Raw genomic sequence first — 24,728 nt, 5'->3', positions numbered from 1 at the left:
CCAAGATAAAGACCAAATCATCTGCAAAAGCTTGTAATTTATATTTCTGATCTTTTATCTCCAGCCCTTTGATCTCCACATCTTGTCTAATATTCCTGGCCAACACTTCCAATGTAAGAATAAATAACAAGGGAGACAATGGGCATCCCTGTCTTGTGCCTTTTTTAATATCGAAGTTATCTGTATAGTCTCCATTTAAAAGTATCTTCGCTGATTGTTTATTGTAAATTGCTTGAATTGCGTTTATAAAATTTTCACCAAAATCCATCACTCGCAGCTGATGAAACATAAATTGCCAATTAAGATTATCAAAGGTTTTTTGTGCATCCAAAAATATCAGTGCCATTTGTTTCCCCGGATGTTTTTCATAATATTCTAACACATTTAAAATAATTCTTAAATTGTTCTTTATCTGTCTTTTAGGCAGAAAACAATTTTGATCTGAATGGATAAATTCATTCAAAAATTTCAGTAATGAAGAATATTATTAACCAAGATGGCATCATTCAGATACTTCAAGATAGATATCTCAGCAAATCATGAAAAATCTTGGAATGCTAATTTAAGCACAAGCATTCTTTTTATCCAGATCACCAAATGTTTATATCTCCAAGTCCCTGTGATCTATTTTATATTCCAAACTTACTCTATCTACTTTTGTATCATGCAACACTACCATTAACATTCTGCTAATACAACCCAACAGAGAACATTTAATCTACGAGGGGGCCAACCCAACTTGTTACAAGCTTATTGTTCCTATGATCAAATGATATAGCCAGAAAGCTGAATGGAATGCCAAGGGATTCCAGAATATGGTGGTCATCCAAATACTTCCTTACCTGACTATCTAAATAGGCATAAACCAGCTTGACCCTGCCAGACAGGTACACATCTTTGGTAACTCCTCCATAGAAAGGAGTAGCAATCAGGAATGCTTCTGAAATAAAAAGAATAAAGCAATAACCTACTGCTGCTACTGATATTCCTTATATAACTGAGATCAGTTCAATTATTTATAAGCTTCGATCTGTACGTTAATTTCAGGATTAATTTTGATTCTGTAGTCTGGTGGTTTTAAACTCATTTCCACATCCCAAAGACAAATTTTTTTAATTTATCTTAGATTTGTATTTTGTATAATTGTTTTAACTGGCTGTAAGCCGCCCTGAGTCCTCCGGGAGAAGGGCGGGGTATAAATGAAATAAATCTAAATAAATCTAAATCTAAAATATACATTCCTAAATGGAATGGAAAAGGATTTTTTTAAATAAAAAAGCTACTCAAGAATTCAGTCAAATTAACAATAGTTTTTTAAGAGCCAAGGCAGGGCTAGCAATTTTATTTTCAGCTGGAAAAGTACACATTAGGTGGTTTTACTGGAAAAGCATTAAAGAGGATGGGAAGATGGTAGCTACATAGTTTGCCCACCCCTCTAGATGAAGTCTTACCCAGCTTCCCGAGTACAATTGTGTCAACTGTAACTCCCATCACACTCTATCATCATGGACATTAGCTTATGGAATGCTGTGCTAGGGCAATTCAAGCAGAAGCATATGAGAAGAAAGACTAATAGAACAGCCTCAAACTTTTTGATTCCAGTGAAAAATGTAATGTCAGCAGAGAGAAAGATAGATCTATTCCAAGAATCTCTTCCTGAGAAGGAAATGAGCACTCAATGCAGAGTCCATGAAAATATACTGTACACCTTTCTTCTTTTGGATTTAACTCCCACCCCCAAAAAAACCCTCTTGTGATTTCCTAGTTTATCACTTCTAGAGAACATTTAAAACAGTATATAATCCAAACAGAATTGATAAAGAGAAAAAGAATTAAATTTTATGAAGCTCTATACTCAAATTTAAGATGGGAATATCTATATAAACATGGGAATTCTGTGTTTTTTTCTGTTTTCCACTGTATTCTTGGATGGAGAATACTAGGTCAAATGTATTAATGTTGTACATATGAAGTAAAGCAGGATTTACTAAGAAAAAAAGAAATGACTTCCATTATATAATATATAGAGATACACCTACACAGATATTCTTTTTCCACAGAGTTCATGTCCTTTTGGTTCATAAATCATTGGCAGTTTACAAATACGGTAAATAAATATCTATGTATTTTGTGTTATCATTACATGACAGTATTTATGGATTAAACTGTCATAAATAAGGTTAAAAAAACCCTTTAATGTACCAATCACAGAAACTAATTAATCAAAGGTCTTCCCCAGATCTGCCCTGATGAATGAGAGCTATTCTGTACTATGTTAGACACAATATTTAAAAAAACCTAAGCAATTTCAGTCCTTTTCTGCAAAAATCCTGCTTTACTGCCCTCTAACAAACTTGTGTTTTAAATTGCTCCAGCTCACTTGCCTCCTGGATCACACAGAACCATAGCCAAACTAGAAAACAAAGATCCACAGCCATTCTGCAGAATCACCTAGAGAAAAGATATTCAGACAGATATTACTTTCTGGAGAGACTATTCTTCCAATAAAATTTCATTTATTCAGTTTGTGTCTAGGTATTTTATCCTCTGGATGGATAGGCTTCTGCCTTAATGTTCTCTTGGGTTTGAAGTATGCACATGTGTTATGTTAGTTGGCAGAAGCTAACTCAAGAATACATTAAGCTAGTCCACCCCAAGGGAAAAACATTTGTTTTCTTTTTGCATTGCTATAATAGATACATGTGTTGAAAAATTGGAGGGCACGGATGAGAGATTAGAAAACCTGTGACACAAAAATATAATCTCTGTTGTCTTCATCACTCTGCAATTTCTTAGTTGTTTCTTTTCCCAGCACCATCTACTTGCTTTCCACATACCCCTAACATAGTTCTCGGCTTATAACCGTAAGGCCAAAATTATGGTCATATATTTTGCTGGTTGTTAAGTGGGTCATCATGTCACCAATCCAATTTTACGATATCTTTTTGCAGCAGTTGTTATGCAAATGCAGCAATCATAAAGTAAAGCCATTATATTATTAAGCAAACATGGTGGTCCATAAGCAACCCCATTGTTCACAATGCACATTTTTTGCTGGAAACTGGGATGTTGTAAATCATAATCATGTGACCATAGGACACAGCAAATGGCCATAAATGCGGGCCAGCTGCCAAGTGTCCAAAATGCAATCCCATGACTATGGGGGTGGATGTCAGAACTTCAAATCCAGGTTGTAAGTACCTTTGGGTGGCTCCGTCAAAACTTTGAACAGTTATTATTAAATGACCGATTGTTAAGCAAGGAATACCTATATAGTTTTGACACCTAATGGTAGTCACTTACTGAAAATAAAACAAACTAAAAAATAGGTTGACTTACATTTTCTGCTTTGAGAGGTGCAGGGGCTTTGCTATAATAGGTCAAAAATCGAGCCACTTCCTCTAGCACACTGGAGAAGACACAAAAGCAATCAGAGTTTTCCAAGAGATATCTTCATTCCTCTCCAGGCTGGAAAATACAGATTCAGACTTTCTGACAAAAGAGGGTGAAGACTCTTGACCAAGGCTACTTACAACATATGGCCCTTCCAGTCAGGGTACTCCAGCAGGGAAGGATCTGTGAGTTTCACGGCACTTTGGGCCAGCTATCAACAATGAGAAGGAGAGGACAAAATTAGATAGATAGATAGATAGATAGATAGATAGATAGATAGATAGATAGATAGATAGATAGATAGAGATAGATAGATAGATAGATAGATAGATAGATAGATAGATAGATAGATAGATAGATAGATAGATAGATAGATAACCTTTATTGTCATTTTTTTACTGTGGGCACAATGGCACACATTAAAAATGAAATTTAGTTGCTTGCTCTCATACATAACACACATTTAAACATACCATATACAACATATGTATAGACCTACACCCTTACATATAAGTAACATATAATATTAATCACTGTCCATCTTGAATACATAATGGAAAAGGAAGCTTTAAAGTTCACAAGTTTAATACTGTATGGAAGAAAACTGTGACTGAATCTGGATGTTCTGCTTCGGATACCACGGAGCCCCCTCCCAGAAGGTAACAAGGAAAGCAGGTCGTGAAGAAGATGTGTAGTGTCCCAGACAATCTTCCGAACCCTGCTCAAGGTGCTATGTCCTGAATGGAAAGGAGGAAACTGCCAATAATCTTTTCAGCCATCGTCACCACTCTCTGCACCGCCTTCCTGTCTGAAGTAGTAATTATTAAGCATATCACCAGGAAATGGTCTGGAAATTAGCAAGGTTGACAGTTTCCTTCTTCACTTGCAAGGCATCTTGCAAATGAACCACACAGAGAGAGAGGCTGGGTGTGCACACTGTGATTCCTTTCTTTTTGGTTTGGTTGGACGAACTCAATCAAGAGTTGTTTGTTTAAGAAACTACAAGCATACAAACCCATGACTCTGAATAATATGAAACAGGCCTGTGTTTTTATTGAGTGATTTAGATCACTATTATTTTGTAATTTTTGCAAAATATGTATAAAATGCATACATATATTATACTCAAAGAACATTGCCACCAATTTAAAAGAAAGCAGGGGCTTTGCTTCCTGCCTCCCCATACTCCATAAAAATGTGGGGTGGGAGTAAGGGACTAAAAGAACTTGTCCGTTTAGCATGAAACCATTTGTCCGAGATTCATGGATGAAAACTATATTGGTGAGTGTAATTCACGTAAAAGTGACCCAACAAAGCTCCCTAAATAGATTTCTCAAAGGCCCACTGCTCATGCTGAAGGAAGAAGCATAAGATTATTCAGGATGAGAACAAAGTCAAATAGTACTAATGTAAACAGATAGAAAAACAATATAAACCTCAAGTGACTCATCTAGGAAATTATTTTCTTTGTAAAATCATCATAAAATGCCATCACCTGGTGATCACTATTACTTAAGAATGATGCATGTTTACGATATTCTTACCTTTTGGGATATTAGATCAAAGCAGAGTTTGTTTTCACTGGTACTCAAATTAATGATGCCCTAGGAATACAGATAAATGTTTCATTAAAAATAAGTTATTAGTTGCTATCCTATTAGCTACCTCAAAAATTACGTTCCCTAAAACTTTAGCATTTCGAGAGCCAATAAAGATTCTGGAAAGAGGGTTGTGATAGAAGATACACATGAGTCAAAAGAATTATGTTTCATTTCATTTTTTTGTGAAAGATTTGTAAAGATTTCATTTGCAATCTGCCTATATTTATATTGTCCATTGTTTATTCCATACCATTGTTTATGTTTGGAAACTTCATTTTTCATATCAGATTCAAAGAAACTGCAGGTTAGCATTCTACACAAACACACAGACAGACACAAATTCATTTATTCGTTACTCATGGGGGGCGGGGGGGGGAAGCTTAGCTGTGACTATTTTACCCAAGTAACTTTTATATGAATAAAATGTACTTTATATATTTAACTGCTACTATTTGCTAAGGAGAGATATATTGGTTTATGCTATTTTTTCTTTGCACAAAAGGCCAGTAGGCTAACTTAAATGAGCAAGAGTATTTAAAAATAACTAAAATTAATGGCTAAGAGAGGATCTGAATCCAAACCAAATCAGTTCAACAGTTCACCTATATTACACAGTCTATACTATGGAAGAATGAACTAAAAGATTAGCATTCTAATAATGGGCTTCTCAGCTAAGAAAAATGTAATTAGGTTGATTTTTTTAAAAAAACAAACAACCTCACATTTTGAATGAAGCTTGAAATGAATGTAGCTATTTGAGGTTTATGTAATATAAAAAGATTACACTGATTAGAGCTAGCATAGCTGGTTTTATTGATGGATAGTAATATTAATGCTGCTACAGTTTGGATGCTCTGCTATTTTAAGGCAAAGTGTGTTTGTTTTTACAGTAAGCAGCTCTGAAAGTTCACAGTGACTTTGTGTGGTTGGCATTCTTTCCTGGCATTAAAATTTAGTTTGTATGGTTTAAAATGTTCTTATATGCCATATTTAGGCGAATTAACTGTAAAAACAAGCCATCTTAAAAAAAAATAAAACAAGATTTTTTCATCTAATGTTCATTTGTGCCTGGTGGAGTAAGGAAATTCACATGGAAATTGTGGAGAAAATTATTAAACCACTTTTCCCCTACTGTGTCTACTGCCTAAAGAAAGTTTTTCAAAAAGGTTTTGCCCAAGACTTTTGGTTTGCTGACATGGCCATCACAGATGTCTGGAAGGTGAGCTCTGTCTTCCATGTCTGATTTCGCACCGCTGGGGGACCCTGGAAAGGGTTGAAAGTCGCCCCATAGGGGCGACAAGCGAGGAGGGGATCCCCGCTTGATCGCAGGTGGGCGGTAGCCCTTCCACTCTGTCCGGGGCAGCCCTCCAAACCGGCAAACGAAAGACTGGCCATAGAAATATGGCTCGTCACTAGGCTGCAGACAGCCGAAGTCAAATTTACCATCAGGCAACTATAAAGCAACGCAGATGAGATTGAGTGAGATCTACCTCTCTTAAATCCTATTTTTTCTACCTGCATAAGCTGCTCAAAGTCCTTTCCCCCCTGTGGAGAGAGAAGGGAGATTCTATCCCACCCACTAAAAACAGCAGCGACTGACTATCCAGGGGAGTTTAAAACATTGCAAGAATAACTTGATTCTAATTGGATTTCATCTTTTTAAAAATTTGTGGACTAAAAGATTTTTTTATTCTTACTGAAGATCAACTACACAGAATATAATAGAAGTGGAACAATTAAATACTTTGACAGAAGATTCAACTGATCAACAAACACAGTTAATGGAAAACCCAGAAAAGGGACTGACAACATGGAAAAGGGAAAAGACTTTTTATATAAACCAGAAGAAACCTGAGGATCAACAAGAAGAACAGGCTGAAGAGAAGATAAACAGTTCAGGACAACTATGTCGAGATGGAAAAATAGAGAGACGATTTGTTAATCCTTTCAAAAAAACGGCAACCAGATGGATTTTTCTACTTCAAAAAACATGCATAACGAACACAGGGAGATTTATTTGATGACTTAAAAGCACAGACATAGAAGAAGAGTTGGCAAAGAAAGAAAGCTAGAATAAGACTGAAGAAAATTGGGGTTTTTTACTTATTAGTGAGAATTAAAATAGAACATACCAAAATAGATAAGATGTGTATTTTGAAGACTAGATTTTGTTATGAGCTGATATAAAGAAAACTTTGGTCATTTAAAACTTGGAAGTATAAATACTAACACTTAAATTTGAATATTGATTTGCTTATAAAGGTTAAATGTAAAAGTAATTAAGATATATATATATATATACGTTAAAAATCTATTGATGAATATAAATATGTTTTTACTTAGCTGTTATAATAAAAACAATTAGCTTAAATACGAGATAGTAGATATTAAGAGAAAGAGTGAGGAAGTATTAAATGTTGAAATAAGAGAAATTTTGGTTATTAAATTTAAGATATTTGGAAATTAACAGAAAATAAGAATGTTATATTGTATTATCAATTGGTTGATGTAAGATGATGAGAAATAGAATATATTCAAATAGATAAGACGTGTATCCTGAACATTACATCTTGTGATGAATTTTGATAAAGGGAACTGGGGTTATTTAAAACTTGGAAATTATAATTATTAAATGTAAATATTAATGGAAAACTAAAAATTGGGAAAAACCAATTAGGACATTGTCTATAAAGATTGAATGTTAAAATAACTAGGAAATGTATAAACAAAAAAAAATTGATAAATATAAGAAAGTTATTTTTATTTAATCAATATAATAAGAATTGTATTAGTTTAAATATGAGACAGTAAATACGAAGGGGAAAAGAGAGGTAATATTTAATGTAATAGTTTGAGATCTGTACTAAAGATACTGGTATGTTATTGAATTATCGATTAACTCAGCTGCCATGTTGCTTTTTAAATATTTAAATGTAAAACTAGAAAATCAATAAAATTTTCTTTTAAAAAAAAGTTTTGTCCAAGATGGTTGTTAACTCAATAAATATATGTCTTGGTAGATTTAGAGAATAGCAATTATCTTCCTTTCTGTCCTATATAACATACCAAGATAGTTCATGAATGAACAAATGTCATTCTTTATTTCCTTCTGCATTGGACATATAATCCATAAAACGCTCTCAACATCTCAAATAAGCCTAATTAAGTCATTTAAATTCCCCACTGAGGAACTAAGATACAACAACTTTGTTAAAGCTTTTCTTTCTTGATGGTAAATAATAGTCACTGAAAATCAGGATAAAGAATAATAGAATAACAAAGTTGGAAGAGAGTCTTCTAGTCCGCCCCCCTGATCAAGCACAAGCCTCTAAACCATTCCAGATAAATGGTTGTCCAACCTCTTCTTAAAAATCCCCAGTGATGGAGCTTATTTAGAGACAAGTAACAACAAGACTTTTTACTCACACTGGGGTTTTTATCCTCATCATACTTGTCAGCATGGTAGAGCATGTACTCCTCGTTTGAGGACATCGAAACAACAGCCATATTGCCTCGGACAGAGAGATAAGGGCTGCTTTGAAAATCAACATGCAACCCCTTAGTTGAGCTGTCCAATCTAGTTTGCCCTAACTGGAGGGCCTTGGCTTCTTCTGACAGCTGTTCTCCTATTTCTGTGGAACTGGAGAATGTTTGGTGAAGGTCCACATTCGGAGCTACTCCAGTTGCAGAAGAGTCCTGATTGCCCTGCTTTAAGACGCTCAGCATTTGGGCAAAGACATTGAACATACGGAAATCATGATCCCGTTCCAATTCAAAGCGTCGCTGCTCCAGCTGGATTCGGCGCTCCTCCACTTCCAAGTCTCGCTGGAGACGGCGTTCCTCCATCTGCAGAAAGCGCTCCTCCATTTCCCTCTGGGCAGATAACGTCTTCAACAGCAGGGCATCCACAGGGTCCTTTAACCGCTGGCCTTTCCTTTTCTTCCTCAAGCGGTGCAAAGTAGAAAAACCCGGCCATGCCCCTAGACTTTGGATCCGGGATGAAGAAGCTGCATTGGGTTCCCTGAAACCTAAGAGTAAGCAGATTTAAGGATAATTAAACCTAACAACGTCCTTTATTTGCAAAGATCAAGCCTGCTTGAATGATTATTTGCTAATCTTTAATTATCTGACTCTTGACAAACTCTGAGTAAATGAGTTACTACACTAAGTAATATTGAGCAATGTGCATTCTTCTTTATATAATAGGTAACGTCTGTTGCACAGAGACAATGCAGCTGAAACCCCAGTGTACTATAACATAAAATATATGATTACTGTGGCTAGATTTACTGAATACACTAAACTATAAATGAGGGGGGGGAGAAACCATTTTGGCTTGGTGGGTCATGCAAATCTAGGCACCATCCCAGCATTTCTCCTCAGACCAAGACTATTGTACAGTGCCACATAAATTCAATATGCAAAATGACTGCGTGCAAAGGTTGAGAGATATCATAGTCTTACCAAACCTCCAGTCATAATTATAAGTGGCTCCAAGTAAAGGATTTGGGTCCTGTAATAGATTATAACACTCATAAGGCTTCATTAAAAATAGGCACCTAAGTGAATTAATCTGCTTCAGCTAAATAACTTCCATCACCATGTGGAATTCATCCTATATAGAAGATTATCTCAAAAAAGTTTCTCTTCCAACTTCATTTACATTTTCTGCTGAAATGGAAGGCAGAGCCCATTGTACAGTTATGTCTGAATGCATTACTCTGGATATACTACATAGAAGTATATCCATCATTTGAGACCATCATTTTCTTTATACACTGGGCTGAACAAGAAATAGTATATTATATGAGGCAGGGGAATCGAGCTGCTGTCAACATTTTGTAGTTTGTGATGTCTCAGTGACAGCATTCAGTCTTTTTGTTTTTGATCTCTTATGTTATATATAACACCCTGTGGTATATCAATATAGTTCTGGCTCTAAGCATTTTAATAAAGCTAATTGGTTTTTTAAAAAAAAACTTACTAGTTTGTTTACTGCTAAACAAGCTAATATGATGGGCTGAATCTGTATTTCCACATATATTTCTACAAAATATAAGTGGCAGTAACAAAAAAAAAATACTTAAAAGAAGCACTGAGAATTGTGATCCCATCATCCTGGATGATACTAAGCTCTGGGTAAAAGTAGCACATCATTTTGAGACCTCAGAAGAATAACGGTGATTTCCTAAAACATTGTTAAATGGACAATTCTATCTGAAATATGTCATCTCTTGCAGATTCTAAGACCCAACGACTTCTGAGAAACCAAAACTGATGAAAAAGACAATATTTGCCAAGTAACCATCTTATTTTATGAATCCCAGTGTTTTGCTCTCAACGAAAAATAGCTCATTTCCTAAATTTTTCCATCACCAATCAATCATCTTCTGCTCAGATTGCTAAAAGCAAGTTCCCAAAGAATGCTCTTTCCTCTTGGCCTAAAAATAATAAAAGAATTCCACCAATCCACAGTCTTACATACTACAAGTTTCTTCTGCTTTAACAAAGCAGTTGGTCTTATGGATCTGGGAAAAATGAATGAAGAGAACAGTAACAAAAACTCACTTTGCGACCGCTTATGTAGACTTGAAGGTTTTAAGTAACTAAGTACTGTATATTTGCTTGGTGGAGTTTAAACCTCCAGGGTACTTTTGACCTTGTAATCAGAACTAATTGATCTTTATGAGATCCAAAGTCCATCTACTTCTGTCCTGAATTAATTTAAACCTCAGTTTTAAATATTGTCTGTCATGATTTAAAGCTACTGTTTGCACATCAAACAGGACACACTGCAAAAGTCAGTTTCCAAGCATGCTTCAGTTGTGTTGATCCAAAATATTTTGGATAGATGTAAAAATATTTCTGGTAACAAAGTTACTCATTACCAGAGACTATTTTGACTATTTGCTATTTCATCATTTCACTCCCCCAAAATAGGCTGATTTGGGAAAGATTTAGACAACACTGGAGAGGGGGAGCATTCGGCCTCTACTCCGACTCCATCCATTGGGGTCTACCTCTGAGTGTTGTAGGCACCATTTTAATAAGAGAAAGTGATTCTTCCTGCTTCACCCAGTCTGGATAACTGTGCAGAATGAATCAGGGTCTACTGTTTACCCACAGTAAAGCAGATTGGCAACAGAAAGAGTTCACAACCCTCTGAATAGCAAAATAATGACAATTCCTCCAGGGCCCCAAATTCTCCAAGCATAGAAGAGAAGGTGAATAACCAACTCCATAATCAACTCTCTGCATGGCACTGCTTAGTGAGGACAAGTTAGCAGACCAACTTCACTTCTTGCACTGTGATCCCATTTCTCTTTTCCACAGTGTTCAGTTGAAGGAGAGAAAGGAAGTGAGAAACACTCCCTAAAAATGGCAGAACTTTAAGAGGAAGTATTGGGGAGGGAAGAAGGATTAATGGCGGGGGCAGTCGTGTTCCTCTCTTGGGGTTTTTTTTTTCCAGACTTTATTGCAGGACTCTGGAAAAGAGGATTACAATTTACGGTGTGCTGTTTGATTGCTTCCCATCACCCAAGCCGTTTTGGCAGATGCCCATTTAACAGGATGTCCACTTGGGTCCTGCAAAAAGATCCAGCCCTTCTCCTCAGGGCAAAAGCAATTCAGGTTGCAAGAAGATAGGAAACCTTTCATAATGTCAAGCATCTCTGTGGACAATGAAACCCATCCAGGAGCTTTAGGGTTCCCGCCACCCAGCTTTCCTTCTGGTCCTTCAAGTGTGTTCCTAAAGAAGGAGGGTAGAGGCTCTGCAGGATGGCCTGAATCCATGCAGCGTTCCTACCTGAGAGGGAGACAGTGGTCTCAATGGGGACCTCCACCCTGGAGATGGGAGAGTCAGTCTGGGACCTCTCCAGGAAGGCCCTGTCTATCTCGTGTTCCTCAGCAGAGCCCCCGCAGGGCTGGTAAGTAGTGAGAGAAGGCAGGGGCTCAGGCATCAGGCACTGGTCTTCTGAATCCACCTCCTCGCATTTGATCTCCATCTGCTCGGCGGGCTGAGAGGGTGGGAAGGCCAGCGCAGAAGAGGGGCCCAAGTGGGGATGGTAGCTCTCCACCACCCCGCCCGGGATCCCTTGCTGCGCCAGCACGTAGCCGCCGCTGCCGTTGCCGGTGGCGCTGTAGACGAGCGGAGGGCGGCTGGCCAGGACGCGGTCCATCACCTCGTAGAACTTCCACGTCCTGCCCCCGCGCGGAGCCTTGTTGTTGTCCTTGATGCGCCGGTACTCCAGCTTCATTTTCTTGATCTTCTCCCGGCACTGATCGCCGGTGCGGTGGATGCCCTTCTCGCGCAGCACTTCGGCGATCCGGTTGAAGACGTGCTGGTTCCGCAGGCAGCTCTCCAGCTCCGCCTGCACCGACTCGTCAGCCCACAGGTGCAGAAGCTCCACTACCTCGGGGTCTGACCAGTTAGTGCCCCGCTCGTACTTCTTGCCTCGAAAATCCATGCTTTCTCGGCGTCCGATTTCTCCACCGCGCCCACCTCCCGGTTAAGCATCAGAAATCAAAAGCCCCAGAGAAAAAAGGCGCACGGAGCGGAGGAGAGGCGAAAAGCCATGAAGCGGCTATTGCTTGACCCTCGCCTTCCTGGGACTGGCACGGGCTTGGCTTGGTTCAATTTATTAGTCCTGGGAAACCTGGCGCTTTTGTTCATTGGGGAAAGGAAAGGGTGAGAAAGATGGCCTTGTTTTACCTACCCTTTTCTGCAGCTCTAGAAGCCGCAGAACGGATCGGATAAGTTGGCACGGCTCGGCACGGATTCCAGCTTTTTTTTTTTTTTTTTTTTACAAAGCGAGTTCCCGGGTAAAGCAAGCTGGGGGCGCAAGTAAGCATGTTCACATCCGGTGTGATGGCACATGCGTGCTTCCTTTATTCCGGGATAACTTTGGTCCGTGTCAATCACACGATCCGCAACTCGGCCAGGCTGGGCTAAACGAGGCTGAAGCGCAGGAATGCATTGGGGCGGGGCCTCTGTAGGCCACGCCTCCGCAGACCGCCCTCTTTGAATAACTCGAGCGAGAGAGAACGATTACGCGGAAGGAGAGAGAGCGAGACAAATTGAGCGTCGTTGTTAAGTAACTGAAGTGTGTGTTAAACGCAGTGATCCAAGTCTCTGAAAGTATTACAATTGCTAGAGAGGTGAAATTGTTTTTTTTTTTATTTTTACAGCGACTAAACCCGGTTTTTTGATTTTGGAAAAGGTCCCGTGTAGTCTTCAGGGGTATAACGTAAGCAAGAAGATTGTATAGATGCAGTCACTGAATGTAAAGCTCAATTTAAGGTTGTGTTTACTTTTACCTGCCCTGGCAGTGATTTAGGCAAAAGATAGACAGAATGTAAGAATTAACCACTCTTGGTTGAGTTCACTATAACTTGCAAAGCCATAAACCAAAATTTACAAACTCAGCAGTTGGTTTGATGTAGCATGCTAAGACACACACAAGCAAGCCAAGTTATGTGTAAGGCTTTATGTGAACTTGGGACTTGCATATTACACTAATTATACTATGGATTATATGGTTCGGATTAGAGTAATGTGTGATCCCTGCAGTCAATCAGAAAACAGATTTGTAAATCGAGCATTACGATATTTAACACTATGCATGAGATGAGCAAATGGTGGCTTATTCAACAAACCATAATTTAAAATGTGTGGCTTATGTGTGAATCAGCTTTCTAAAAAGTGGCTCAGGCTGATTCATGCATCATGCTAACTATGCTTTGTTTAATTATTTATGAATAAATCACTAAGGTGACCAACCGTCCTCCTTTCGTGAGTTCTGTCCTCCCTTGAAAAGTGTCCTCCTACATGTCCTCCTTTTCAATATTTGAAGACTAATCTGCAGGGCTTTTTTTTCTCATAGAACGCTCAGAACGGCGTTCCGGCACCTTTTTTTGATGGTTTTTTTTCAACTTTTGCATGAGCTGTGCTACTCCTATTGGCTTTCGAAAGCCAATAGGAATTGCTGCTGAGCACGCCAAAACACCCAGCCGGCAAACTTTGCACATGTAAGTTGTCTGCAGCGAAGGCGAATTGGCAGGAACTTTGCACCCCTCCCTGCTACCCAACTACACCATCTCCTAGTTAGTCCTGAAGATACCTGGAGGAGACTGGAGCGGCGATGCCACGGTAACTTTCTCTTGATCTTCGGCCCTGCTAGGGCAATAATGGCTGTGGGCGCAAGAGGCAGGGGCAGTGGGGCTGCTGTGGGCGGGGTGTGAGGGGCAGCGGTGGCCGGCTGCCCCCTGTGCTGTGGGAGCTGCAGGGCCTGCTCTACACAGGGCTGTGCAGGGTGAGTGGTGGTGCTGGCGGGGCGGCTGCGGTGGTGTTGACGGTGGGCTGCCCCCCCAGGGCCGGAGCCGGCACAGCTGGTGCTTTGGGAGCCATGGGGCCTGCTCTACACAGTGGGGCAGCAGTACTGGCGGGGCGGCTGCGGGCGGGGGCGTGGCATGTAAGCATAATTACAATATAAAATGTTATTGTTACAAATGTTTTTATTACGCATTTATCATATTATAGTGTATTCTGTATTATTGTTGCAATGAATAAAATGTTTCTTTTATTTATGATATTTTTTCTTCAATTTGTGTCCTCCTTTTCATTGTAAAAAAGTTGGTCACCTTAAAATTACAATTGGCTAAGTTGGCTTGGCAAAGACAGAATTAAAGCATTCCTGAAGCTAGTGGACCTTTGCCTTGATCCAAAGAAAGCAGGTTTTTTTTCTATAGGAATGAAGCTTTTTTCAGCTGCTCTATCCCTCACGTAGTCACATATGTAGCTTAACTGCAGTTCTGGCTCTTATGTTATAAATATGTTTTTACTTCTCTGTTAGCTTGCATGGGGAGATAGTACCCTTTTACCAATTTGGATTTATTTATTTTTTGAAAAAAGGAAATTAACGGAGGGCATTGAGTGTCATGTTTTAAACTGAAACACATTGTAGCATATCATGAATACTGGAAGAAAACAGCATTGTATAATCATTTATACATATATTTAAAACAAAACCAACTTGATTTATAGTTTAGCGTAATATGTGAACCCAGCCAAGGGTATTATCAACAAACAATTCTAGTTAATAGAAATGGGTATTTCCAAAACTTAGGAAGTTTCCTAATCATCAGACAATTTTACCAAGGATCTATCTGCCATTTGAAATAGGGAGGTCTCAACAAGTTTGCCCCTGAACAGTCTTAGCTGATCCCAGTTCTTAGCTGATCCCAGAGAGCTCCTTAATTTATAGAAGTCTTCCAGGAGATGAAGCAATGGAAGCTACATTTGGGATGCTGGTGGAGGAAAACAAAGAGTAAATCTGGACCTTGATAGGGGGAACACACCTCTCTTGATCCTCTTAGGCTTCTCAGCAACTTTTGATAAGTTCAATTATTATATCCTATGGAAATGGGGTCACATTTTTTTTCACTGATTTTGCTCTTTCCTGAGTGGTTGGGAATAGTCAGTAGCAGGAAGAACAAGAGGTTAGCATTGTAGGTCCTCATTTGTAAGATCCCAAAGGGTTTGATGCTCTCACCTCTCCTATTTAACACCTATATGAAGCTGCTGGAAAAGATCATCTGTTAGTTCAGGATGAAATACCAGTACTATCTTGATGACATCCAGCTATTCATCACCACCCTGGGTTGAGCCAGAGATACAGTGGATGTCTTGGACAGGTGACTGGAAACTGTCTAGATCTAGAATGGGATGACACCAGATTGAAATTGAACTCAAGCAAAACAGTTGCTGTTTGTGCAAAAAGGATCTTTTTCACTAATGATAACTATTGAATAGAGAACACCACCCCTAAATAGCAGGTCTATGAATGGGGCGGGGGGGGGGTTTCCTGTTAGATTCAGGGCTGCTTAAAAGGCAGGTGGAGGCTCAGGATAGGTGGTCTTTCGCCAGACATTTAGCTTATTGCAATATACCCCCCCCCAATTCTGTTTGTGAAGGGCACCTGGAAATCGCAACTGGTACAAAATATGGAGATTGCAGCTGATGCAAGATATGGTAGGCTGTATATTTGTTAAAGCTGTACTAATCACGTAAAATGTATATAACTTTCAAGCTACATTGATTATTAATAAGTTTCTGGGTGCAATTGAAAGCGATGGTCTTGACGTATAAAGCTTGGTCTTGAAATATTTACCGGACCTCCTCCTCTGCATAAAAGTGACCTGCTCAACTTGTCCAATGAGGACTTTTAATGCCGCCCCCCCCCCAATGCAGTGAAGGGTTGCCTCTCAAGCTTTGTTTCTCTATGGGAGCCCTCATGTTGGGGAACACTTTCCCTCTGGCTCTTAGATTGCCATCCTCCATCCTCATTTTTGGCCTTCCAGACACCATTAATGACAGATTTGTTCTGTCAATTGACCTAATGACTAATTGGTCAATATTGTATTTACTGCTTTTCTGTCATTTGTATTTCTGTCATTTGAAGTTTGTACACTATTTTTACACAATAAACCACCAGAAATCATGTTGGCTGTATCTGACAGTATAGAAACACAATAAAATACAGGTAGTCCTCGAATTGCAACAGTCCATTTAGTGACCATTTGAAGTTACAACGGCACTGAAAAAAGTGACTCATGACCATTTTTCACACTTAACAACCATTGCATTATCCCTATGGTCACGTGATGAACATTCAGACGTTTGGCAACTGAGTCATAGTTATGACATTTGCAGTGTCCCGGGGTCAAGTGGTCACCTTTTGTGACTTGAGAAGCAAAGTTAATGAAGCAAGATTCACTTAACAACCATGTTACTAACTTAACATCTGCAGTGATTCACTTAACAGCTGTGGCAAGAAAGGTTGCAAAATGGGACAAAGCTTGCTTAACAAATGTTCTATTTAGCAACAGAAGTTTTAGGCTCAATTGTGGTCTTAAGTTGAGGATTACCTATATGGTTTTAGCCCAGTTGTATGAACTTATTATTTGCTTTTCTTTTTTTTTGCAATACACAGATATTCCTCTGGAAATTCTTCAGAAGAAGAAACTAAATTGCAAAGGTCCAAGATACTGATTTTTAGAGGAAAGAGACCCTAGCAACAAAACAGTGTTTTGTCAAGCTTCTATGTCTTGACCACAATCTTTGCACAATCTTTAACTAGTGCACAAAAACGGTGTAATTATTGGATCACTGTGAAATATCAAAATCTTTTATGTGTAAAGAGATTGCTGGGGGCTGGGTTATGAAGATTTTAATTTGTCTTTCCCTTATGCTTTAATGAAACATTTCATATTGCAATGAAAGTTTGCAAACCTCAATGAAAGAAAATAGGCAGTCAGGAAGCAGCACTAGTTGTGAAAGAATCTTGCCTGCAGATGGCACTAAGTCCTCAATTTTTAATCAGGAAAAGGCAAGCACAGCTGACTTCTCAAGCTAAATTTAGAGGTTCAGTAAGGCTGGGAAAAAGGGTGCGTGACAAGTAGTTTCCGTAATTCAAGGATTTGGTCAAGTGTTGTGTTGATGCTGTTGTGTTGTTGCTGTTTGGTTTTCCAAAGTGGATTTTTTTTTCCTATAAAAATGATGTCAGTAAACACAACTCATTTCACAGGATGAAACCAATAAATCAAAGATTTGCAGATTAACTTTAGAGGATTTGATGAGGCATATGCAGACATTATACAGATCTATCTAGGGATTTTTTGGGGAAGGAGGGCTTACCTGTAGTTAGAGTCTACAAATGTTTAAAAGTATCAGATCTAGGCAGCAAAAATCTAGGTGACCACTAAATAGCAGTAAAGAGAAGCTGTCTTGTCTCTTTGTTGCCATTTAGTAATTGTCTGGAGGTTTGCCACCCAAATCTGATAGATCATCTGATGTTGCACAGTTTATTTGGAGCAAGTCTGAATTGCATTGCCTTATAACCACAGCAATACATGGTTTATAATACCATAACATGTTTCCATTTCTCACTGCATCATTTTCTGACAATTCACTTGAAGTGATATCCACTCAACCTAGAACTAGCACAAAGTAAAGTTAGCATAATATTTGCTGCCCCTGTTTCCAGACCCTTTCCTGCTTCTGTCGCTGTCTGCTTCACTGCCATATAGGATTGTCCTGATTTGTGAGTTTACCATCCATTATACATAACGTAGTTGTTTTCCTCCTTGGGCTTTGGGCCATCCCTTTCACAAGCCTATAAGGCAGACATGTCAAACACAAGGCCCGGGGGCCGGATGCAACCTGCGAAGTGGTTTCATGTGGCCTGCGAAGCCATCCTGAAAACAGTGAGGGAACGGCCCCCACTGCCTTGGCCCTGGCCCAGGCCGGCCAGGAACCAATGTACAATTTTGTGGTGGCCATCTATGCTGAAATGCATTCAGTCTTAGCTCCACAAGGCCGTCCAGAAACAGCAAGGAACCAGCCCCTGCCGCGTCGGCCCCGCTCCCTGGGTACATGCTGGGGAGGTGTCACCCTTTGTGAGGAATGAAGAAATGCACTATGCCTTGGTGCTTTCCCCGGTCCCACTCCCTTCTGCCAGAGACCCTCAGATCTGTCCCACTCCTGCCCAGGCTCCCACAGGCACCCTTGACGTGAACGATGTAGAGCTGGCCATGCCCACCCAGTAGGCCACACCCACTCCATCCACACCCACCCAGTAGGCCGCACCTATCCTGGCCACACCCACCCAGCCCCCAAGGGCAACCGCAATGCTGATGCGGCCCTCAATGAAATTGAGTTTGACATCCCTGCTACAAGGAAATAAACATCAATCGGAGCAGAAATGGGGAACCCACATCTCCAAGACTGCTGGCAGTAGACTCCATTGCTCCTCTCACACTTATCTGAACCTCTCCCAAGTTTTTAACAAAGTGAAATAAAGAAGCTTAAAGGAAGACATCTGGGCAGATAATACCCCTAGGGAGGAGGAGGAGGCAGGCCGTCCCCTGCTTGTGCAACTGAGCCTCTGAGTAATCAGGTGGTGAGGGAGGATTTTTTTATTTTTTTTTATAAGAAATTTTATTTATTTTTTTCCATCATAAAAAACAAACATAAGTAAACACAATAACCATTCAAAAATCCCCCACCCCCCCCGGACTTCCCAAACCTATCCCAGGATAAAATTCATATAAAAATAAACAAATACTAATGTCTCTAACTCCACAAAGTGTCTTAATCTATAAAAAGAAATAAAAACCATAAGCAAACTTAAAAAAAGTCTAGAAGCCTAAATTATATTCTACCACTCTGTGTTTCTTTTGAATATAAACGATCCATCTTCTCCATATTAATAAAAATTGTTCATTCGAGTGGTTCTTCAAATAAGCCGAAATCTTTGCCATTTCAGCAAGGTACGAAACTTTCAATCTCCAGTCTCCCATAGTGGGCAGAATTGGGCTCTTCCAATTTTGGGCTATCAACAATCGAGCAGCAGATAAACAATAAAGCATCAAATTTGTTTCTTTTGCATCTAAGTGTTGTACAATACCTAAAAGAAACAACTGTGGAAGGAAAATAATCCTTTTTTAAAAAATCTGCTGTAAGTTCCACCATAATTGTACCCAAAAGGCCTTAATAACCTTACAAGTCCACCACATGTGAAAAAAAGTTGCATCTGGAGGATTGACACAGTCAATAATTGCACTTTGGTCAAGTGAGATTAGGGTGATCATGCTTGGTGTTGATGATAATTTCTGAGATGGTCTCACTGATGTCTTTGCAAGGATGTCTATGCCTTTACTACCATGAAAGTTAAAAGCATCTGAAATAGGAATTTCCAGCAGAGAATTAGCACAAGATAACAAAGAAAGAAGCCGTTCCTCCTTCATTGTGCTTTTCTTTTTTTTAAAAAATAGTAATTTTATTAAAATGGCAAAGAATTAATATAAACTAAAGGGAAAAAAAAGAAAAATAGAAGCTATAGAAAAGAAAAAGAAAATAGAAAAATGTCAGGCACGAAAGATCAGGTCCACACATGAAGATTCAGTTAAACTAATTTATTGCTACTCATGTCTATGCACAGGATTATTCTTAACCAGGGGTCTTCAAACTTGGCCCTTTTATGACTTGTGGACTTCAACTCCCAGAATTCCTCAGCCAGGCATCACCTGCAGTTTTCAGACTTATTAATCCAAAGATTTCTACTGTGTTTCCCCGAAATTAAGACCCGGTCTCATTTTTCTTTTGCCTCCAAAAGAGGCACTAGGTCTTAATTTCGGAGAATATCTTACCTTAGGACCACCACAGCCAGGCCTCCCAAACCTTGACACCTGTCGCGCCACTGCTTGACTTCTTCTGCGGCCGCTTGCCGCCACTTGTGGCCAGACGCCATGTGGCGTATTGTGCCATTGCCACTACTCATGGCAGGAGGCCTCATGGTGCTTTGTGCTGTTTTTCTGGCAGTCCCACCAGTAAGGTAAGTGGGTGCGGGGCACATGGGGTAGCTTCACCCCCCTGTATCCCCGCCCTAGTTTGATTTTTAGGTGTGTGCCTTGCCCTCAAACTAAGGCTTATTTTTGGAGTAGGAGTTATCTTAGGCCCACCCCCAAAAAGCAAGCTAGCACTTACTTTTGGGCTCGGTTTTACTTTCGGGGAAACAAGGTAATAACTGAAAAACAGTTAAGAAGCAATTTATGAAAGTGGTAAGAAAAAGAAGCATTTTAACAGGATGCAATTATTCTTGCCTCCTTGAATTTTTAAAATATATTTTTTTTAATTTTTAATTCTAAAATTTTAACTTTAACATTTTAATTTTATGCACACTGTTTTACATTTTGATGCTTTATTGTACACCGCCCCAGGGTCCTTCTTTGAGGGAGATGGATGGTTCAGAAATTTTGAAAATAAATAAATCAAATAAATGTGAACCCTGTGTTCTTTTAAAGGTGTTGACCATGGATTTGAATAAGATGGCTGTTCCCTCACCCAGAGCTCTAACCCTGTCAGTGTCTGCTGCCTTGCAGTCTCCTCATGAGGAGCAACTGTCTGGAGCACTTGTGGAGGATCCCAAGTTGTCTCCTTGTCAGAGAGGAATTTGGAAGAGATGGTCTACTCACCAGCTCTCCATTTTGCTGCAGTAGTTGACTCCACTTATAGTGGCTCTATCATTAGTTTGCAGTTTTTCCCTGGAAAACTCTTCATTCTGCCTTTCCACCTTAAAGGCACGTTCTTTATATACATATCTACTCATCACACAATTCTCTTTCAAAGTACCGTAAACAACATTGCGCAAAATTCAGAAAATAAGTAATTGATTGATTATGTGCCATCAAGTCATTTTTCAACTTCTAGTAAGCACATAGATAGATTTTCTCCATGTTATTCTATCTCTGACCTGGTTCTTCAGATCTTCCAATGGTGCACTTACTGCCACATAACCAATTCATCCACAGTGCTGCTGGTCATCCTCTTCTTCTCTTTCCTTTCACTTTTCCCAGCATTAGAGCCTTTTCCAGAGAGCTGGATCTTTGCATAATGTGCCTGAAGTATCATAATTTCAGCCTGGTCATTTGTATCTCAACCGAGAACTCTGGGTTGACGATCCATCAGTCTTGTTTTCTTGGCTGTCCATATTCTCAAGAACCTTCTTGAACACCAAAGTTCAAAGGCATCAAAACTCTTCTTACCTGCTTCTTCAAAGTCTAACTTTTGTTTCCATAGAGTCTTAACAGTGACTACCCTGAATTGCACGATTCTGCTCTTTGTAAGTACAGACACATCACGGCATTTGAATATCTCTTCCAAGCAGTGAGCCAAAGAAATCAGAGGAAAAAAAGGTAAAACAGAAGATAATGCATAAAGCAGTTAAGTAGTACCTGCCATCCTGTGATGTGAACTCCTAGACAAGCCTGCTGTTCTTCTCTGTAAAGGATGTCTGGGAGAAGAGAAAATAACTTTTTTCTCTCTCATAGGCAGGTCCTTTCTCGCAGAAAAGTGGGGATCTTGACGAAAGAGAGGAAAAAATGATGGCTGGCAAACTAAAATGGATTTCAGCCTGAATGCCTGATGATTCCAGGAGAGCCAGAGGCAAGACTCCTTAAGTGCTTTTGGATAGTGTCCGGAGAAGGCCATGGTAAAAGCAGTGGACATGTCTTGAGGGAGGCTGAAGAAGAGAAGACCAGTCCTGCCATCCTGAGAGAATACAGACCAGTGTAATTTGCTCTCTTTGCTCTCTTATAAGTCAGGAGGCAGTTGAAAAGGGAAATTAAATTGAAGGAAAACTACCTGCCTAAATAGCCACAAGCTTAAGCTAACCACAACACATATAGTGAAACAGTTAATTTAGATAAATTGGCACAAGTAGCTGTAAATTACTGCCACATTCCTATGTATTTATAGCTACAGAGAAGAGGGCATGGGAAAGAAGACATTATTAACTGCCTTAACAGAACATTTCATAAATTGCTTTACATCTCTGAAAATGAAACTAAGAAAACTTGCCTATATCTAGTAATAAACAAGGGGGGAAAAAACCAGGGATGCTTGTTCATTTTCCTAAAACCCAAAGTCCTCATGGCAAAAAGGAAATCTAAGAGGTTTTCCACATTCCAACTTTGACATTTCTTGCCACTTGACATCTCTGCATAAATCTGCTGGTAGTGAGGCCAGCCTTAAAAATACCTTTCTAGATTGAACTCCTTCTTCCACTTTGGCCACAGTGATGCCTAACATTCTGACTGGATCAGCTGTACTATACGCCTCTACTTACCTACATTTGGATTCCCTTGGTTCTTGATCCCACTACAAACAGTATCTGTACCTGGAAAGCCATCCCCATTTGCTTTCCTTTCCATTGGTGAGTCTTGGAGGAGATATAATAATAATAATAATAATAATAATAATAACAACAACAACAACAACAACAATAAAAGTTGGAAGGGACCTTGGAGGTCATCAAGTCCAACCCCCTGCTCAGGCAGAAAACCCTATACCCTTTCAGACAAATGGCCGTCCAGTCTCTTTAAAACTTCCAGTGTTGGAGCATTCACCGCTTCTGGAGGCAGGTTGTTCCACTGGTTAATTGTTCTAACTGTCAGGAAGTTTCTCCTTAGTTCTAGGTTGCTTCTCTCCTTGATTAGTTTCCATCTGTTGCTTCTTGTCTTGCCTTCAGGGGCTTTGCAAAATAGCTTGACTCCCTCTTCTTTGTGGCAACCCCTGAGATATTGGAACACTGCTATCATGTCCCCCCTCGTCCTTCTCTTCATTAAACTAGACATACCCAATTCCAGCAATCATTCCTTATACATATGTTTTAGTCTCCAATCCCCTAATCATCTTTGTTGTTCTTCTCTGTACTCTTTCTAGACTTCCACTGAGATAACTTTTGTCTTCTGTTGACTTGCCTTTATACTTTTCTGTCTGGTGTGTCTCCAGGTAGACCAGTTTAAAGGAAAAAAAGAATGTTCCACCACTTAATCATTCTTCCTGCCTCTTAGGGATATGTGACAGAATTCTTGTCAGTTACACCTTGTTAAAAGAAGAAAAGGAAGAAAGGCTAACTGTTTCAGGTTTAACCAGGGAACCCCATGGTGGGTCTCCATCAGTGAACTTGTGAAACAAGCAAAACTCCAGGGATTCACTAGTTCAAAAGAGGGAGGCAGCCTTGGACAAAGTGGTTGGGACTGAAGGGGACAGGTTATTCACAACACCTCACAGTTACTGACTGGAATGGAAGCATTTGTACACAGTGAAATGAATCCCAGCTAGGGAACATGATAGCAATGCTCATGGATAGAATAAATACATTCAGAGTTATTTTGTTTGCACTGAATCTTGGTAAACTTAAAGCTATAAGTGAAGTGTACATTATGTTTGCAAAAACCCAAAGGCAGTAATAAAAACAAAACAAGTGCTGTTTACCCCACATTCTGCATAAGCAGTTACTATTTTGGTACACTATGTTTACTAGTTTCAACATTGCCCAACAGATCTACTGGTTTTTTCCCCCTTTTATCCTGATCAGCTACCGCCTACTCCTGTCTGGTTTCACAATCTCAATATGCTGGTGCAAATATATTATCTTGACCTACTATTCCTTCTACAGTATAAATTCTAAGTATTCTTGGAAAATCTAACCATGACTTTGTCAAGTTTCTATGGTTTCCTCAGTGATTTAACTGTGCATCTTGCTCTGCCATCGTTGAACTTTAAGCAGAGATCTCTGAAAAGGAGAATCAACGTGCTGAACCTTTCATCAATGCTAGTTTCAAATGTGTTGTATTTGGGCAAATGATAGCCTGGATGTGAACAGCTATTACTTGTTCTATCTGTTTTTTAGGATTTATCTTAGCCTACTTTCAAAGTCCACTTTAATCCAGTTTTGGGGGGGAAAACTGCATGACCAGCACTCAGTAGACAACATCATTCCAGATTACCACCAGGACTGGAGTTTGGAAGCCCTAAATGAATAGTTTCATTTCTAATAGAAGAGAATATTTGTAGCTCATGGGTTAACTGTAGAGACCTTGGTGCTCTCCGAGCTTAGTTATTTTCTTACCAATGTTTCATTATCCAACTAGGTAGCATCTTGAGTGCTAGAAAGGGGTTTGCTTTCTGTTTATGTACCGTGGCTTTCCCTGTCAGTGTAGGTATATATATAGCTACCATATATAAATAGAGAGTAAACCCTACTTCCTTCTACACTGATGATGTTACTTAGTTGGGTAATGTAATGTCTGCAAGAAAACAACCAAGCTCAGAGAGTTCAAAGGACTCCATTACAGCTCCATTTTTGCGTGGCAGAATATGGGGCTGGAAGA

General features: G+C 39.5%; 1 protein-coding gene across 1 annotated transcript in view; it reads right to left on the bottom strand.

Moving 5' to 3' along the window:
• ACCS (1-aminocyclopropane-1-carboxylate synthase homolog (inactive)) overlaps positions 1-8,933 on the bottom strand; it is a 19,203-nt gene extending 10,270 nt beyond the window's left edge. The window contains exons 1-6 of the mRNA XM_015831712.1: positions 8,421-8,933; positions 4,938-4,997; positions 3,534-3,604; positions 3,340-3,409; positions 2,385-2,451; positions 843-940 (exon numbers count right to left, since the gene is read on the bottom strand). Of these exons, the coding sequence (XP_015687198.1) occupies positions 843-940; positions 2,385-2,451; positions 3,340-3,409; positions 3,534-3,604; positions 4,938-4,997; positions 8,421-8,861 (807 nt within the window). The 5' untranslated portion in view covers positions 8,862-8,933. The remainder of the gene's footprint in view (positions 1-842; positions 941-2,384; positions 2,452-3,339; positions 3,410-3,533; positions 3,605-4,937; positions 4,998-8,420) is intronic.
• Positions 8,934-24,728: the final 15,795 nt, after the last annotated feature.

Source organism: Protobothrops mucrosquamatus, unplaced genomic scaffold (assembly GCF_001527695.2).
Source record: "Protobothrops mucrosquamatus isolate PMUCROS unplaced genomic scaffold, P.Mucros_1.0 scaffold_277, whole genome shotgun sequence".
NCBI lineage: Eukaryota > Metazoa > Chordata > Lepidosauria > Squamata > Viperidae > Protobothrops > Protobothrops mucrosquamatus.
Note: the sequence above shows the minus strand (reverse complement) of the source record. Positions and strands in the feature narration are given on the sequence as shown.